Raw genomic sequence first — 18,532 nt, 5'->3', positions numbered from 1 at the left:
ACTCTTTCAACGATCTTGTTCACTCTTTGTTCTTTCGTAAATCGAATTTTTATAATAGAAATGGCCACCCTTAAGAATTTAGCAACTTACAAATTTAAGGGGTGTTACATTCTCCCCTCATTGAAAGAATATAGCTTTAATCAAAAAAAAAAAAAAAGAATATAGCCCAAAGATTCTCACTGAATATTCTAATATAGGGAACATAGTTGTCGAAAATTGTCTTCTCGCACACTTGTGGCTTCTTCAACTTAACAAATTTCCCCGTACTACATTTGCAAAAAGAATTCTTCTACCCCATAAGATATTTGTTGCATATAAGAAGCGACCTATATTCATATGATAGGTTACTTTCATGGAATGCCATTTTGAGGCCTTAGACCTCGTTTGGTTGACAAGCTAAGATTAGCTAAGATAAGATTAAATAATCTAATGAAAACCCAATTATTTTATCATACCCTGGGACGTCCAACAAAAAGCTCCCTAAAAAGCAAGATAAGGTATGATAAGATAATATTTGCGGGTCGACCCGGTAAGTTATTGGGATACCAAACATCAAACAAAGTCCAATTATTTAGTTAATAACGGCTAATCTCCCCAACCCAACGAGGCCTTAGAGTAGAGGTCTAAAGTTCGACTTAGCATGTGAAAACAAACAATATGTTTCTGCAGAGCCTGGTGGTATATAATTACAAGTTACAAGTCAAATCAAATATCACAAAACGGCTTCATGTCGTATTGAAGTTAAGCCTATTTTAGGTAAACTCGAAATTATCGCAAACAATAAAGCACAGCATTTAGAACGTAGCTTCTTCAAAGAGCCCCATGTTCACCTCTGCCATTCATTTTGTTGCTCTAGTTTCATCTAACTTCAATAAGGACATTTACTACGTAATAATATGAAATAAAATAAAATATATATATATATTCTACAAAACCAAGACGAAAGCTTTCAAGAAAATATATTGACAGCATCATTAAAATGCGAAATAATGTATTTCAGGTAACGAGAAAAACTTTGCAGATAGTAAAATACCAAAACTACCCCCAATCAATGAAGGGCATGGCCGGATATCCACCTTCTGGAGGAGGCCACAGCGATGGAGGTAGGTTTCTAAGTGATGCTCCCGTTCGATTTCCAGAAAGTACAGCTGTCGTAAAATAGTTCTAATTGATCAAACAGAACTTATAACAAGTAGTGAGAGAAACTCGACACAGTTGAAAGGGTAGAAAAAGACACTTACCAGGCAGAGAAGCTTCCCTCTGAGACTGGATATTATTGACAAAACTTGTTCCTGCAAATTATTAAATACAAACATTGGCTACCATGTCGAGAAAATATATAAAAGCCGCATGGAAATAACGCAACGCATTCACTACCTTCCGTCCCTTGAGAACTCGTCATGTTTGGCAAATTCTTATTGGGATGATAATACTTGCAAGAATTTCCATACTGGCACGATCCCTTTCCGTTAAACAAATTAGTTAGTAATCAGATTCGACAGTGAGAAAACTAATTCACAAAACCTTCAGAATATGTATTGAATAACCACCTCGTGTTAAGTAAAAAAGAATAAGTTATTTTCATTAATACCAACAAGCACCATCACGTACAGAAAGTTTAGATCCGTTATTTTTCTGTGTGAAACGACTGATCAAATTTTCTAAATTGAACTAGTTGTTTTCCATCCCAAAAAAAACTAGATAAATTTCCGAAAGTATTCCGGCTGTGTAGAAATATTCTTGATAATAAGTCCCAAAAAATTATCGGCATTCCAATGTATAGATATCTAAAAACGGGCAAATCTAACTTCCATGAACAATCAAAAATCAATAAGCTGGTAGGATTAATCTCGGGGCGGATGGAGTAGAGGTTCCCCTCCGCCGATAATTCTCTGCATTCATTTTTTTACGAGTATTTCGGATAATTTGAATAGCATTTTTCCCCAAGTCAGAAAACATTGTAGATTAACGAGAGAATTCAATTCCGATCACCTCAAGAAAGTCGTATGTTCGACAGCCAGTTTTATAAAGAAGAAAATTTTAAACTACAATATCCAAAAAACAATGGAGCCTAGGTGCACAAACACACAAACACACACTACACACACACACAAAATGCATATGCATACCGTACGGACAAACCGATTGCAGACTCCTTTGCCGATAGACAGGGGATCTTGAACCTGATTCAAACCTGCTAAAATGATGAAGAGGAAAAGAAAAAACAAATTAAAAAAAAAAAAAAAATGCATGCTCGTAATGTGTTTGTGCTTGTGCCCCAATGAAATTTCTTTGAGAGACATACGTTGGGTGGAGGAGCGGAAGGAGTCGTACCAGAGGGCTTTGGCTCTCTGGTGGGCGACGCCTTGAAGGTGGCGCCGCCGTGCTCCGGGGGTGTCCTGGAATTGTTTGTCGCAGTAGTCGCAGACGTATTTACCCAACGGCATTTGGCTTTGCGAATAAATTTAAGTGCAGAAGAAACCGACTCAGCTGCGGGAGAAGAAAGCAGACTCAGTTGTTGCAGTATTCCGATCAAATTAGAAACGCCGTCGCCGCCGCCGAGAGAAGGATCCTCAGGATTATTTTACCAAATTCGGTGAAGAATTGCAAATTGCAGAATTAGCTGTGTCATCGTCTAATTTGCAGATCGGGTCACGGTCGGATCCATTCAACCGAGTTCGACCCGGGTTTTCTAATTTTCTTTTTATTTTTTTTTATTTTTTATATTATGCATATAAATACATCAAAACAAACATTTGCATCATTTAACCACATATCAAAAACTCTAATTTAATCCGAAAATCGTCCATAACAATAATGTATCTTATCAAAATTATCCTCGCCGTACAAACATAGAAATTAGTCTTAGAAAGTACAAAGTCGCAAAAAATCACGTACGTTTATCAAACACAAATTTTAAATATAACATATAATCATCATCATCATTCATCAATATCATTCGCATCTACATTGTCATCTCCATTTCCATCTATATTCCTCTATATCATGCTCATAGATAAAATTCGCATCAAGCCAATAAATTATGATTATTATTGTTTTGAAATAACCAATTCAATACAACTTTAAACTACTTTTAGATCATTATCATTAAATTTTAATTACACAAAAATAAACTTTGTGCACTTTATTTCCCACGTCTCTTGCAAATTCCTCTGGCAACATACTTTTAAGTTCATCAAAATCAAGCTTTCATTTCCTTTTCGACAATCCAATAATTGGTATTTCAAGGGATTCATAATGAATTGGATGATAGGGTCTTTTGGAATTTGTCAACCTAGCTAATTACAAGCAAATGGTATAAAGTTGATACTAAGAATAAAATATAAAAAATAATAATTTATTGAATATTGGAAAACTCACCTACTCTGCAATCGCAGTTTATAGTGAACATAGACAAGATCATTCAATTTTTGCTCATTTTTTTTTATTTGTGTGAATGTATTCAAATACATTCGAATTACGTTCGCATCCATAAAAAGAAGCAGTTTGACCAAAGATCTTTATATTGCAAATCTGCCACATCAAAACCAAATAAACTCCAACATTCATTTGTTAAATAAAGTACAAATATAAACTCCAACATCAAAACCAAATGAACTCCGACATTTGTATATTAATAAATTAAAACATGTACAAATGCAATAATTGTAAAAGTTAAACAGTAAATTTAAAAAAATTATAGCATCATAAATTAATATTTACTCAATCTAGTGATTTTACAATAGGTAAGCAGCACCTTTAGACGAGCAAAGTTCATCTCACGCTCTCCAAAAGTTCTTAACTCATCCGGTATTGTTCAGTTATCATCGCCTTCCCCTTTATCCAACACATTTAGCACTCCACGCACTATCTCAGATATTTCCATTAACAAGATTGGTCGTATTGAAAAGCAGGTTTGAAATAATATGTTATTGCATGAAGACATCATTGCAACATACGATCCCATCTACTGTCTATAATATCACTAGGTAGGATGGGTAGAGTATTTTCTTATGTTTAAAAATATTCATAATCCCCAAACGTGCCATGTGCATGCCCTCATATATATAAGTCAAGGATGGTTTCTCATTATGGTGAAACATGCGATCTCCCAAGTTCTTCTCATAGAATTCGTGATAAACTTAACATGCTTCTTAGCATGACTCAGTAAGTTTACTCGCAAAACATGATAAGAAAGATGTTTATAACCAAGACCCATATTAGCTATTTTATCAATAGCAATTTGAGAGTAAGGTGAATTGCAAGCATTAAATGGGATACATGCATCATAGACCCATAATGTAATGGTCTAATCAGTCTCTTTCCACCCTTCCTTACTTTGCATGCATGCTCTGATAGAAGGTTGTGAAGAATGAGTTACCTTTAGATCTTTTTGACAAAATGATTCAATCCCAGCAAATGCTTTTCCTTTTTTCCTTTGGCGGCTCGTTTTGAGAAGGAATGTCGTCACCTTCACTTGATGAGTCTTCAAGCACCTTGTTCTTCTCCCTTACTTTTTATACATTAGAATCCAAAAAACCTTTTCATTTCAAGCCGAACTTCTACGTCAACCTTATTGCAAGAAAAAGGGATTTTCTGGAGCTCTGAAAAGATGTTGTTTTATTTTGTTAATACATCCACCTTTTCTTTGTTGCAGAACAAACAAATCAATGTATTTTTTTCCTTTTGCATTTGTTCCCTCCAAAACATAATTTCATGTTGTGTCCTTTTTTTCATTTTTTTTTTTTTTGCGAATTGAAGTAAATGAAGAAGCTTGTGCTTGTGACGAAATTAAATTACTTTCAAACTCAACCATAATCTCTTAAAGGGGAAAAAAAACTTGAACAAAAACCGAAATCGAAAATCGAAAAGTCAGCAAACTTGAACCATATAAATTTCTTAATTATAAAGAGCTTTAATTAATTAACAAAATATACCAACGGATAATTTTAATGTTTAGTTCATAAAATAATCCCTCTCCTCCCATAGCCATTCACCCTCATCCTAATTTTCTATTTTTCGGCCGTATGGCTGCCATATACACCGGCTAACAAAGGACATAACTCTCGACCATCTGATGTGAGAAATATTTGTAGGTATTGCACCTGCAAACCCTAGTCCGCCACCAGAATGGTTTAATCCTTAACCGATTGTTCTGCCTCCTAAGGCATTAATTGATAATAAATATTTCTCAAACACTAGAGTGTTGGATTCCCTCCCTATCTTTTGACTCCCAAAAGTCCTCTCCCCAGGCTGCAAGGGTCTGGGTTTGGTATGTGCATGGGTTCGAAGTTGTAAACGCATTGTTTACAGAGACAAAGAGTAATTTGGTCTCCATTTCATCTACATTCTTCTTCACCTTGGCTCGTGCTTCCTCAATTGGTTCCATTTATTCGTACATTCTTTGCTTGCTTTCATTTCTTCATTTTCGCTATTTCTAATTCATCCCTGCATGGCCCGAACCTTGTTTCCCACTCGCGTATTTCTCGCTCTTCAATTTTGAGACGTTGTTGTTCCATTTATACATACCTATGAACTGCAGAAGTGATGTTCCGATACGGTCTTTCTGTTTCATCATCGGTGGCTTCATCCCCCAATGTCGGGGGAAACCAAGATCATTTATGGTTAAACCATTTTTCAATATAAACTCATGTGCTATATAATAGCTTCAATATCAACGTAAAGATCGACTTCATTGTAATCATTGTAATCTTGAGTCTGTCAGCCCTAATATCCAATGATAAGCAACATATGTTTGGTCATCATACACATAAAAACAATAATTCTCGCAAAATAGGTAACTCGTATGTTGGTTGATGTAATAGTCATCATCTTTCCTTTAACAAAAGTTGTCCAATAAAAGTCTTATTTCTACTCGTACGGAATGTACTTACTTGGGCAGATACCTAACAAGTCATTCTTAAATTGTATTGACCAATTATAATTGTGTTATCAACACAAAATTCAGAAGATAGTTCCCCACAACTTGGTCTCTCCAAGTACCTTTTAAGTATGAACCAATTGTCATGCCTCCTTCATCTTTCTGTTAGTTTTCAGCTATTGAGGTGGCACACACATCAAAATAGGTTGAGAATGCTTTAATTATAAATTTTTCTAATGGGTGACCGAGTCTGCATGAGACATATTCTCATATTATTGTTAAGTCAAATTTGCTTCAGAAGCCAGTGGTTGGATTGTTTGATCCACGTCAAGTTTTAATTGAGCCAGTATTGGTTCCGGGCCGGTTCTGATTCGGGACAGGCGGTTAGGGTCCAAGTTTCAAGTGAACGTGAACCGGACCGTGAATATGAAGGTTCAAGGTTGGTTCAAAACCGCCGGTCCGGTTTGACGATTACTCGCTATTATTAATTTATTTATTTTAATTATTCTTATTTGTATATAAATAATTTCGAAAAATATATTGTCTTTTAAAACCTCTTAAAAAAGTATTTATACTAATAAATATTATTTATTTATAATTGTAGAAAGTAAAAACTTAAAAGAAATATATAATAACTTGTAAAAAAATATTATTTATACTTGTAAAAACTCTAACAATAAATTTATATTTGTAAAAACACTAGAAAAAAAGTAGAAAGAAAGAAAAAGTTATATTTACTTTTTTTCATGTTGAACCACCGATTTGGAACCGCCGCTTCCGGTTCAACATTTTTATGAACCTGGACGGAATCGTGCTATCCTGTTCCGGTTCCGGTTTGCGTTGACCCGGTTCCGGTTCCAATTAACCAGAACATTGACACGAGCCGCTTCCGGTTCAAAACAGGAAACGTGATCAGGTCTAGGATTGAAGAATCTAAAGAAATAGATTTTTGGCAAAAAATAGAGTATGAAGGACATAACTCATGTTGTTCCCATTGTGAATTGTTGGTTCATTTCAAGAAGGACTTTCGAAAATTGAATAATAAACCAAAGGAGACAATGGTGAAAGACCGCAAATTATGAACCTTCGGAGAAAATGTTTTTTTTTTCACTTTCGAAGTGGCACTGTTGTTTCTATTCTTTGAAACAGTTTATAAAACATTGTTTACCGAATCGGATATAGTTTTACAAGTTTGGAGCTATTATGGTGGTATTTTTCAGAAGCGGGCTCAATATATATCAGTGAGGCATCTATATTCATATTGGATGGAGTCTTTCAGTCCGAATTTACAATTAGGATTGGTTGCTCTCGGCATATTAGTTTATGGAATGTCGGTATTTGGAAATGTAGGTGTTATGCAATTCTTAAGATCACCCCATGGTATCAAATAGTATAATCACAACGATATATATACCAGTATATATCGATCTTGTGTATTATAATGAAAGCTCAAAGCAAAACTAGCTTATGGGGGCAAATTATTGTACAAAGGTTGAACCTAAATATCAAGCAGACCAAGATCACAACGGGTTTATATGTTTGTTAGTTTCCACCTAGATTAGACCGAGTTAATGTGTTTTTTGGTTTCAACTTGATGAGGATTATGTAAAGTTAAATGTGGATGACTCTATAAAGGGTGGGTTTATGTGTTTGTTAGTTTCCACATAAATTAGACCGGGTTAATGTGTTTGTTGGTTTCCACCTGATGAGGATCATGTAAAGTTAAATGTGGATGGCTCTATAAATGGTGCAATACCGGGGAGATCATCAACGTGCTTTCATTTTGATTTTACAAGTTATTAAGAGCAACACAATACATTATATGTGGAAGTGCGGGCTCTATTGGAAGGGATTCAAATATGTCGTGCGAAAGGTTAATTTAGAGTTCCCATTGAAACCGACTCTCAACTCATTTGCGGAATGGTCACTAGTAGAAGTAACATATCATAGGACGTGAGATACCTACTCACAAACTGTCGTGGTCGGGTGAAAGATCAATGGAGCATTGTGCATATACATCGGCAGCAAAAATATGGTTGGGGCTCTTTTTCCTCATGTTCATCAAGGAAGACGCGAATATTCAATTATATATGGAATTACCTAATAGAGTAAAACATTTACTTTATTTAGATAAGATAGCAAAACAAGGTTTTAACGAGACTCTTTTGTAATTGTCCGTCATATTATATAATAGGGCGAATGGCAAATAGGCCCATCACATGGGACTTAAATGCACATTGGTCCACAAAAAAAACAGTCTTTCAAGTAAACTCATTCCCATGCCTTTAGTCTAAAATACCCTCCATAATATAATTCTTATCAATTCCATCAATTATGCTCTAACTTTCTTAATATTACACATTGACCCCGTATTTAAACAAATATATCACATTAACCCCCAAAAAATATTCTGTTGAAAAAATATTTTTTTTCTGAAATTTTTTTTTCCAGCCAGATTCCGGCGTTGACCGCCAGTCTCCGGCATTGACTTTTTTTTTTTTCTGAAAACCTTTTTTTTATTCTGAATTTTTTTCCGGCCGGTCAACCACCGTTGACCGCCGGTCTCCAGCGTTGACTTTTTTTTTTCTTTTTCCGAATTTTTTTTCTTAGAAAAAAATATTTTAATTAATATTACTGTCTTGGTTACTAAATTAATGTCTCAGACAATAATATTACTGTTTGGGACAGTAATATTATGAATATTATTTTCCCGAACAGTAATATTATTAATATTACTGTCTGAGACAGGACAGTAATTTAGCAGTCAAGACAGTAATATTAATTAAAATAATCTTTTTTAAGAAAAAATTCAAAAAAAAAAAAGGCAATTAACAGTTAAATAATTGCTGGAGACAGTAATTTAGCAGCCAAGACAGTAATACTAATTAAAAAAAAAGTCAATTAACAGTTAAATTACTGTCTCCGACAATTAAATAACTGCTGGAGACAGTAATTTAGCAACGAATACAGTAATATTAATTAAAAAAAAAAGCAATTAATAGTTAAATTACTGTCTCCGGCAGTTAAATTACTGTCTCTGACAGTTAAATAACTGTTGGAGACAGTAATTTAGCAGGCAAGACAGTAATATTAATGAAAATATTTTTGAAGGAAAAAAAAAAAAAAGGTCAATTAACAGTTAAATTACTGTCTCCGACAGTTAAATAACTGTTGGAGACAGTAATTTAGTAACCAAGACAGTAATATTAATTAAAATATTTATTTAAGGAAAAAAAAAAGTCAACGCTGGAGACCGGCAGTCAACGGCGGTTGACCAGCGGTCTCCGGTGGTGGCGGGTCAAATTGGGGTCAAAATTAAGATTAGGGTTAAAATTAGTTAATTGATGAAATTGAGCTAAATTGGGGTGTAAATCATGAAATTGAAGTTAAATTAAGTTTCAATGAATTGGGGGTAATTTTGGTATATATAAAAAGATTTTCTGTATTTTCAAATAAGTTTTAATGGGTTTAATTTATTTGATAGACATAAAAGTTGAATGTCCCTCTTTTTATTAAGTGCCCTGTCATGAGCCTATTGCCATTTGCCCTATATAATAAAGCTAACTTTTTGGCCAAAATAAATTAATTAACAAATCAATACTTAAATAGTGCATATATTGTTTAATGATCACAGATCATATATTTACTCAACGACAAGTTAAATATTTCCAATCTAAACTATCAAATATCAAAATGACAAAGAAAACAAGGGTAGCTTGCATTCATTGGCTAACAGTAGAAGCAGAATAAGTGATGACCAAACAGTGACTACAAAATAACATTATAGACATAATACAATTATTACCAACAAAATTTGCCTTTTTTCCATCAAATTATACGAATCTTACCAACCTCAGAGGACTCGGAAATGCACAGAGAAAACGAAGAAAAAGCTAACTTGTGCAAAATGTCTGCATTTCATTCGGTTTCAGCGCAGATTTACAATGTAAGTCCTAATGGCGTAATAAACTCAATCCGTTGAACATCATAGAGCATCGAGAGTATGTTTGTCGGTTGTTTAGCCTCCACTCTGAGTAGAGAATTGAGGAATTCGGCCAAGTGGAATAATCAGATCCTTCATTATCTCAAATTCTTCGACGTTAATCTGTGCACCTTCAAGGACCTAATTATTCATATTCACAAACCTCCGATAATCTCAGAATACAAAAGAGCAAAAAAAAAAAAAAAAAAAAAGGAAGAACGAACATATAATGCTGAATTATTTGCATATACAATATCAGTAACACCAATCTTTTAATGTCACTTATTGCCAGCCGACTCCGTCTCTATTTTCATGGAGAGATGATCGATTACAATGTTCGATATTCAGCAATCAAAACCTTAGAAAGTACAAACCAATAAACCTCTGCGAAGCTTCTTAAAAAAAATCTAACATGCACTAAAATCTTAATTTCAAGGCCTATAGCACTAATTATAAGGCTCAAGCAAAGCCTCGTTGCCCAAATAAACAATTTATATTTTACGCAAAGAAGCATAGACTCCAGAAAATAAATTCACAGAGTTAATGCTCAAAGAAACATGAACCCGGACGATCATTATCCCCACATTACGTAAAAGTAACATACTCAAATTCCCACTCCGAATCACGTTTCCCCGGAAATTAGAGCTCGAAGCCGAGCAAGTAAACAATTCTCATCATTCAAAAAAGCAACTTTATAAAACAAATGCGACAAGTTAGCAAAGTCATAAATAGTGAGGTCGGAATCTCAGTGCCTCACCTTGGGAAGCAGAATTCTTCGACCCGTCATGTATGGTGAGAGGGCGGGAATTCTACTAACGGAAAGAGCATCGAGAAACAAAAGGGCAATAACTTGCCACTGTTTCATTCTGAATCCAGGAAGTGCATCCGTAAAAGACATTGTGTCTAGTAAGCGTCCCTGCACAAGATTAAACAAATGCCGTTAAATCGAACTACGGCAAGATAATTATCAGATAAATTTTACGAACTATGACACAAGATACATATTTACATAGGTAAATTACAACCACCCCTAAGGTATGGTAAAATTACGGAAAACTCCCTCTTGTTTGGATTATTACATCTACCCTTCAACTATGAATCTTCTTACACTTCCACCCTTATGGTATCAAATTCAACATAATCATCTAAATTCTGTGGAATGTGCTCTAGTTTGTACTCGTTTTGTGTAAAAATACAGTTTCTGATGCACCACAATTTGATATATACAAGCCAAAAAACACATCTTATGATCCATCTTGCTTCATTATTTGGAGCTCGAATGAGATAAAACGGGTACAAAAGTGATAATATTCCATATAATCAAGAAGATTCCACAAAATTTGAAACCACAAGGGTGGGCGTGTAAAAAAATTTAAAGTTGAGAGGTTGTTGTAATTATCCAAACAGGAGGGGGGTTTTCCTAATTTAACCATACCACTGTAATTTACCCTATTTACTTTCGGTAACAAAAATCTCCAAAAACATACCATTCCTTGCTCGATAGTTGATACCGGTGTCGGAATCCTTATTTCGGAAACAAGTCCAGGCAAAGCCCGAGCTAGGCAGCCAGCTAGGGTATGCTTGACTTCGGCGGATCGACCATCTATAATAATCTTGGGTGGGTACTCCCTCCCATTGATCGACAAATAATCCTCGTGAAATCTTTCTTCCTTGCCATATATATAAGCTAAAGATGATGACGATATCCAGGCAAAGAGTGACATAAACATTGTCGAGAAAGGCGACAGCTGAAATAAATGTCAAATATTTTTGCCAGTAAGAGATCATTAAAACTATAAGGTAGAAATGTAAGAAGTGAAGTCGCTTTTAGTTAAAAGGCCAACTTACGGTTAAGTTAAACCCTTCTGGTGGACTGTCGTACCAAGAATCCTCAGAATCGAAGAGATCTTCACTTGAAAAGCCCGGTTTTGGAGGCCATTTTAATTCAATAGGGTCTACATCTACAACCTCACCGATCTGTTCATATTTAGCTTCATCTACTTCATGAGGTGGAGGCAATATTATCACACCTGCTTCAGATACTGTGTGGAAAATAAAATGAGAACCGAAACGAACAAGAATATCGAGAAACATTAAGGAATTATATGGTAAAGACTCCCTCGCCTGTCTAAAAAAGGAAAGGAAAAAACCAAACGAATACTTTAAATTAGAAATACGGAAATACCCCCTCGACACTTGTTTCTATTTTATAAATTGAAGTAGTATGAAACAAAAACAAACCTCGACTAGTATTCCCGCCGTACCTTGTAATATCTCAAAGGGGTATTTTCGCACTAAAATTATAATTAAAGCAAACCTCAAGTATTTTCTTGAATTCGCACTAAATTATATTAGTAAAATTCAAAACCGTGAAGAGGAGATTACCAGCATCGGATGCATCGGTTTTTCCCGATGCAACAGCTTCAGAAGCTTGGCTTAATGCCCTCGCACACGCTTCAGCGGACGTAAATCTATACGACTCGTCGCCCACATCCTCATCTGTCAAATGAGGCATCACCACAGCTCCTTTATTATCTCCGATTTCTCTGCACTCTGAAATACTTTTCCCATCACCATCACTTTTCTCGTCAGCCCAAGTAACCGAACGGGTTTCTTTCTTCGAATCTAAAGTCTTTAAAGATGACTTAAGTAACGTAGTGTCGTTTTGGCTAGGACCAGCCGTATCATCTAATACACTAATCTTCTCTGCCTTAACACTTTTCCTAATCATTTTTCCTTTTACTTTTCCTTTTGCTTCTCTCGGAACAGCAGTCTTTGAAACGCTATACTCGTCTTGCATAATAATCGTACTCGTGAAATTAACGTCAAACGGCAAAGTGTCCGCTAAATTCGGCTTAGCGTGATTGGATTCTGCGAAAAGCACAATACGAGATCAAAAACCGCATGAGTATTTCCCAACAACATAAACAAAACAAAAACGATAGCAAAAAATATTCAACCAAACCTGTTTTCTTCCTACTCGGTTGTTTCCTTTCCGAATTCTGATCTCTCCGGGGCACATAGCCGTCGATCGCGTTCGACGGACCAACCCAATCCTCCAACGACATTTCCCCGCTCTCCGTAACCGTTTTCTCCCGAATCGTCAACCCAGAAAACCCCAAATCGCCACTCTTGTCCAAACCCATAACGGAATCCAAACTCAACCCATCAAACATCTTCAAAACCGCATTGATTTTCGCAGGATCAAGAGACGAAGATCTCTCCTCCTCCAAACTCGCGCCGAATGCTCGGCTGCGTATCAAACATTCAGTCGAGCAGTACATATGCGTTTCGTGAAGGTCGTATACTTTGTGCTCCTTGAGTGAGATACGATAGTGGCCCTTCCGAGGTGGCTCGGAAGGTAACGAGTTGACACAGAGAGGGTAACCGCATACGTGGGCTATTGTGCGCTCGGTCACTACATCCTGGTAATCGCCCTGAGATATTAAGGAACCGGCAGCGATTAGCTGGCTCTCGTGTTTGATTCCTTCGAGGAGAGAGAGTTGAAGCTTGTGAACTGCATCCTTCACCCCCAGTATTTTTCCGTCCTTCGTCATCTTCAGAGTTCAGTTGTTGTGGCCGGAGAAGAAGAAGTGGATTTGGGGGAAGAATGGACCGTCGGAACCCTAGGATTGATAATCAATTGGAGAAATTCTCAGAAGGTCGTGGAATTGTATCAGTTATTCAGAACGACAGCGTTTTGCAAGAATTGGATACTGGGCTTTAAGTTATGGGTTATGGGCTGGTGCGTCACTGTACTCACTCTGCGCGTGAATTAGGTTAATTCTCGGCTGCCAAATTTACTGCAGTAGAAGGACAGATGTCACATTTCTATTAGTTGATGTAATAGAGTAGTCTTTATACTTTGGGGCCCTTTTGGTTGGGTAGTTTGGATAGATAAGTGTGTATGGGATATGTAATATTGAGACTAAATTGAGTATTAGGAATAACATACTAGGCTTTTGGTTTGAAGTATTGTTTCAAAACTGCTAATCCCTTGATCAATTACATAATGTTTTGTTTTGTTGATATTTCGGTCTAAATTAATAATACTTGGCCAATGTCTGAAATGTCCTTCAATTATAATATACAATTAGCCATTTTCATCTTCTTCGTAACATCGAATTGCAGATCTCCAATATCCTACCCCTCTCTACTGTAGCCCTAAATTGAATCTCTATAAAGTGCAAACTCATCATAATTTCGATCCATTCTTCGGTAGTTTTTGTAGAATGAGTACTTGTGGTAGTAGTTCGAGAAGGGAATCGAGCAGCAATGAACACGGTGGATTCGACACAAATCAACCTAATACTTGTGAGTGTGGTTTCAAGCTTCGTTTACAAACTTCTTGGACCCCAACGAACCCAGGGAGAAGGTTTTTATCTTGCCCACAAAGGGTAACTTTATCTTTTTTTTTTATCAATATCAATCTATTACAATTCATTTTATAATACCCTGTATTTTTCGCAAATACTCTCTGGTTAAAAAATGTTGTGGATCTTAAATGAGGTTCACATGGTGTTTTAGTCAAAATTTATTGAATATGGATGTTGCTAACTTGTATTTGCCTTTGTGTTGAATTTAACATCGTGCCCTCTGTATAAAGGTAATCTCGATCAGGCATATTGGAAACTTATGAACAGTTAACATCTAAACAATATGTTGCATCTTATTTAAAGTGTATTTCCAAAAAAAAAATGTAACTGTAATGTAAATAACATAATGCAGATTGAATAATATGTGTTTGATAATATTTTTTTTAGATCAAGGGTTGTGGAACCTTCTATTGGTGTGATCCCTCAATGTGCGACATGTCAAAACAAATAATACCGGGATTGATCAAAAGAACAAATGCTCTACAAGCCCAGGTTCATTTGGAAGTTCCGGACTTATTGAAGAAAATTTCAGATTTGGAGTCTGAAATGGCGCTAATGAATGATTTGAAAAATAAAAAAAGCCATGACTAAATCGTATGGTTGGTTTGTTTCTTATGTTGTTGCAGTTGTATTTGGTTGCTTTGTTTTATGTATATCTTTTCCTTAGTAAGTCTTATTTGTATGTGTTTTTAACTAAATAGGCAAACGACTACAGTAATGATCCTTTCGAAATGCTTTTGTTATTTGGTATCCAATTCGATTCAGCATGTAAGTTTTGCAGATGTTCATATTTGTATTAGCCTAAACACTGTTTAAACTTCAGTAATTTAATTAGATTGTGCAAATGTTTTGAGATACAGTGGTTTAACGGCTATTACTTAATATTACGTACATATTACTTAATATGTTTGATGTGTAATGCAGAACTGCATAACAATGGAATGCGCAATAAATTGTAATTAGAAGACTGTGCACAGCTGATGTAAGCTGAAATCCATTTAAATTCGATTGAAAATTAGGGAACTAAGTCCCTTTGAACAAGCAAGAGTTAACAAAAGACCATGCCGGGAGATTTTGAAAATTTGGAAACTTAGTCCCTTACAAACTGTAAAGAACAACTGCTGCAAATAAGTAAAAACATATTTAACGAAATGAACATACAATCACTTTTCCATAAAGACCCTACTTTAAAACCGAAGATACTTGTGAATCGGAATCATCACTGGACTCAATGTGATCACTGAAGCTGACTGCAGGCTCATCATTAAAAACTTGAACAAGTTCATTGTTATTATTGACATTGTTCTCAACTTCGACATGAACAATTTCTCCAGCATTCCCCGGTGCTAACAGTTGAGGATCTTCGTTTTGCCCTTCTTTTGCCTCTCCTTCATCATCAATCACAAATGCATAGTCGGAATCATATCCCGTAATGCCTCGAAAGTTGACCGCGGTGCTTGTTTGTCTTCAAACACAAATTTGCATTCATCGTAGAACGGAAAACCGTTGACCCTAAACGCCATCTCTTCCTCCGTCTCCTACAATTTGCACGCGTATTTTGTTAACATGTCTTGAGATAAATTAATAAAAAAAGGGAAAAACTACAACATATTTTTTCTTAACTATCTCACCCCGTCGATTCCAAGACCATGCACTCCTATCAAGAGTAACCTTTTTTTGTAGAATGATTGAACACCACACCATCTTGCGCAATGTAAGTTTTAAAAGATATGAAGCGGTTTCGAAACCACTCCAACCTCGTTTTGATATCAGCATCTTCGAAATTTCTTTCAAAGGTGAAACTCATGGTCATCTAAACTTCAAAGATGATATCTTCGTAGACTTCGTTGTCTCGCAGCGATTCAACGGCTCGTGCACAACTTGCTATAGATTCCACTAAACATTCATCGTAAATAGTTCATCCTTGCCAAAATCTTCTGATTCCGTGTCCTTGGTCTCACCATTTTACTTGTGACAACGTCAAAACAAATAAACGAAAAGTTAAACAAAAAAAACCAACACCAATATCACAACTCCAATATTACATAGGAAAAAGTAAACTGTATTAGCCGCTCCTCCTTGATTGTCTGTTGATTTTTCGTATGCTTGTGAAGAACTGCAAATTACAAGACTAATTTGCATTTATAACCAGGAGTAAATTGGATTTGATTGGGTAAGGCCAAAGGTCTATTTCACTATTGTTTTAAGCAACACTGCATTTACTCCAATCAATTGAGTGGGTTAGGCTTGCAATTATTACAACAATTAAATGTGGGAAGAAATACAGTTCAATGAACATTTACCAGTCATTATTCCTTTGTGCAAGTTCCAATTTTGTATACATTGAATGCATTTGTAATATGGTATTAAAGATTACCATGCGCACCTACAAATGTTAATAAATGTTGCACTACTTAGTTTTATATACGTTTTCAAATGTGATGACTGATAAAGTTCAATTATAAGTATTAAATGCACCACGAAATTTAATTTGTGATCAATTTACTGTTTTAATATTTCTTACAACATTGTGCATTAATATTTACCATATCATTTTGACTTGATATTCGGATATTCTGTATTGATTTGCCCCATTAATTGTCTGTCAATAATGGTTGTTGAGCATCAATGCGTATACATAATATCTCCTACACCTAAGGGCATCTCCAATAGAGTCTCCAAATTGGGTCTCCAAATTCTGTTTTGGAGACCCAAATGGAGACCCGGTAAAATTTTGGGGTCTCTAAAAAAAAATTCCACAATGGGAGGGCTCTATAATTTTGAGTCTCTAAATCATGTTATGGATTATTTTGTGTAGTAATTTGCTTATGGCTCAAATTTTATTCATATACGAGATTGTAGACAATTAAATTTTATCTGAACAATCTGAATTATTTTTAATACACATTTTGATCCTAAAAATAAAAATTTCTGAAAAGATATGAAATATTGAACTACAACCGTTGGATATGATTTTCAATTGATCTCGTCCATTAAATTATTATCTAATTACCTTATTCACAATCTCCTCCATGAAAAATTCTGAAAATATCTGAAATATTGAACTACAGCCATTGGATATGATTTCAATTGATCTCGTCCATTAAATTTTTATCTAATCATCTTATCCACATCTTGATGATCTTATTCAGATTTTCATTATCTTATCCAACTATGATCCATTAGATTGAATTTTCATGTTCAATTTTGGCCATCCAATTCTTATCTATTATCTAATCATTTTCTTATATAATGGTACTCCTCACCCCTTACACAATCACCACACATTCTATACACAATCACCTCACATTCTATATACAATCCAGCTTCTGTTTTATAAAAAGAAAATGGCACAGCTAGGAAGTGATAATTCCTCCTCTGACGATGACAACCAAGGCCACACAATGATGACGACGATGTACATGGAATACCAATCACTCATGTTGGCTTTACACGGAAAGTGCAAAACACAACACGGATGAACATCATCACGCCGGACTTCCATAAGAAGGGATCGAAGAGCTGCGCATGAGGGACTTATGAATGATTACTTTGTAGATCGTCCTTTATATCCTCCTGAATATTTTCGAACTAGAAATCGTATGAGGCGTAAATTATTTTTACGAATTATGAAAGATATTGTGAATTTTGATGATTACTTTAGGCAAAAGTCGGATGCCTCCGGAAATCAAGGTTTCTCACCCCATGTCAAGATGACAGCTGCACTTCGTATACTCGCTTACAGATATCCTGCAGATGCAATTGACGAGTATCTAAAAATAGCAGCGAGCACATCTTCAGATACTTTGAAGCATTTTTGTCGTGTTGTCAATGCAGTGTATGGAGAGGAGTATCTTCGACGACCTAACAATGCAGACATGGTTAGACTACTTAGAAAAGCAGAGCAACGGGGATTTCCTGGAATGCTAGGAAGTGTGGACTGTATGCATTGGGAATGGAAAAATTATCCCACCGCTTGGGCTTGTTCAATCAACCATGCTTTCCTCTCCGGAGTTTCAACTGAGGACCTGCTCGTCATCATAATTTTGAAATGTGTTTTAATCTCAAATTTTTCTTGGTACCTCATTAGTTTTGCCATTGAATTAGTTTGTCTCGTGCTATCATTGGCAGTGCCCTTATCTTTTTGTTTTTTTAGTTTTTTTAGCCCCATCGACCTTACGTTGGTGTTTGATGATTCAGATAAATTTTGGGTCTCCGACCGAATCCTCTCATTCACTCGGACTAGAAAATAGGTTCGGACTTGAAGTGATATTTGCACTTTAGGAGAATTGA

The 18,532-nt window shown here is 35.6% G+C and overlaps 2 protein-coding genes across 3 annotated transcripts; both read right to left on the bottom strand.

Annotated features, from left to right (window-relative positions):
* Nucleotides 1–552: 552 nt before the first annotated feature.
* On the bottom strand, nucleotides 553–2,827 carry LOC105978148 (C2H2 and C2HC zinc fingers superfamily protein). 2 transcript variants are annotated; one of them, XM_013003568.2, is made up of 5 exons: nucleotides 2,306–2,827; nucleotides 2,130–2,194; nucleotides 1,378–1,462; nucleotides 1,242–1,292; nucleotides 553–1,148 (listed from the first exon to the last, which is right to left on the bottom strand). In XM_013003568.2, the coding sequence occupies exons 1-5, from the start codon at nucleotides 2,445–2,447 to the stop codon at nucleotides 1,039–1,041; spliced, it is 453 nt and encodes a 150-aa protein (XP_012859022.2). In that variant the 5' UTR covers nucleotides 2,448–2,827; the 3' UTR covers nucleotides 553–1,038. The 2 variants fall into 2 exon arrangements, with proteins under 2 accessions (XP_012859022.2, XP_012859021.2); XM_013003567.2 differs by having other exon boundaries at nucleotides 2,130–2,197; nucleotides 2,306–2,645.
* Nucleotides 2,828–9,575: 6,748 nt separating this feature from the next.
* On the bottom strand, nucleotides 9,576–13,647 carry LOC105978177 (RNA polymerase II subunit B1 CTD phosphatase RPAP2-like protein). The gene is made up of 6 exons (XM_013003598.2): nucleotides 12,829–13,647; nucleotides 12,249–12,734; nucleotides 11,712–11,905; nucleotides 11,351–11,611; nucleotides 10,621–10,779; nucleotides 9,576–10,004 (listed from the first exon to the last, which is right to left on the bottom strand). Exons 1-6 carry the CDS (start codon nucleotides 13,418–13,420, stop codon nucleotides 9,900–9,902), a joined length of 1,797 nt encoding a protein of 598 aa, XP_012859052.2. The 5' UTR covers nucleotides 13,421–13,647; the 3' UTR covers nucleotides 9,576–9,899.
* Between the last annotated feature and the right edge of the window lie 4,885 nt (nucleotides 13,648–18,532).

Source organism: Erythranthe guttata, chromosome 2, assembly GCF_056151865.1.
Source record: "Erythranthe guttata isolate IM_541 chromosome 2, IM_541, whole genome shotgun sequence".
NCBI lineage: Eukaryota > Viridiplantae > Streptophyta > Magnoliopsida > Lamiales > Phrymaceae > Erythranthe > Erythranthe guttata.
This window is presented reverse-complemented; position numbering and strand designations above follow the sequence as displayed.

What these genes read in the sequence shown, in the direction of transcription:
- LOC105978148 (XM_013003567.2), bottom strand. Translation starts at nt 2,447, where the DNA reads ATGCCGTTGGGTAAATACGTCTGCGACTACTGCGACAAACAATTCCAG. An exon ending in GCAATCGGTTTGTCCGTACG is followed by an intron (nt 1,463 to 2,129) that starts GTATGCATATGC and finishes TTTAACGGAAAG; the next exon opens with GGATCGTGCCAGTATGGAAA. An exon ending in GAGGGAAGCTTCTCTGCCTG is followed by an intron (nt 1,149 to 1,241) that starts GTAAGTGTCTTT and finishes ATTTTACGACAG; the next exon opens with CTGTACTTTCTGGAAATCGA.
- LOC105978177 (XM_013003598.2), bottom strand. Translation starts at nt 13,420, where the DNA reads ATGACGAAGGACGGAAAAATACTGGGGGTGAAGGATGCAGTTCACAAG. An exon ending in CAGAAGGGTTTAACTTAACC is followed by an intron (nt 11,612 to 11,711) that starts GTAAGTTGGCCT and finishes CATTTATTTCAG; the next exon opens with CTGTCGCCTTTCTCGACAAT. An exon ending in CAACTATCGAGCAAGGAATG is followed by an intron (nt 10,780 to 11,350) that starts GTATGTTTTTGG and finishes AATCTTGTGCAG; the next exon opens with GGACGCTTACTAGACACAAT.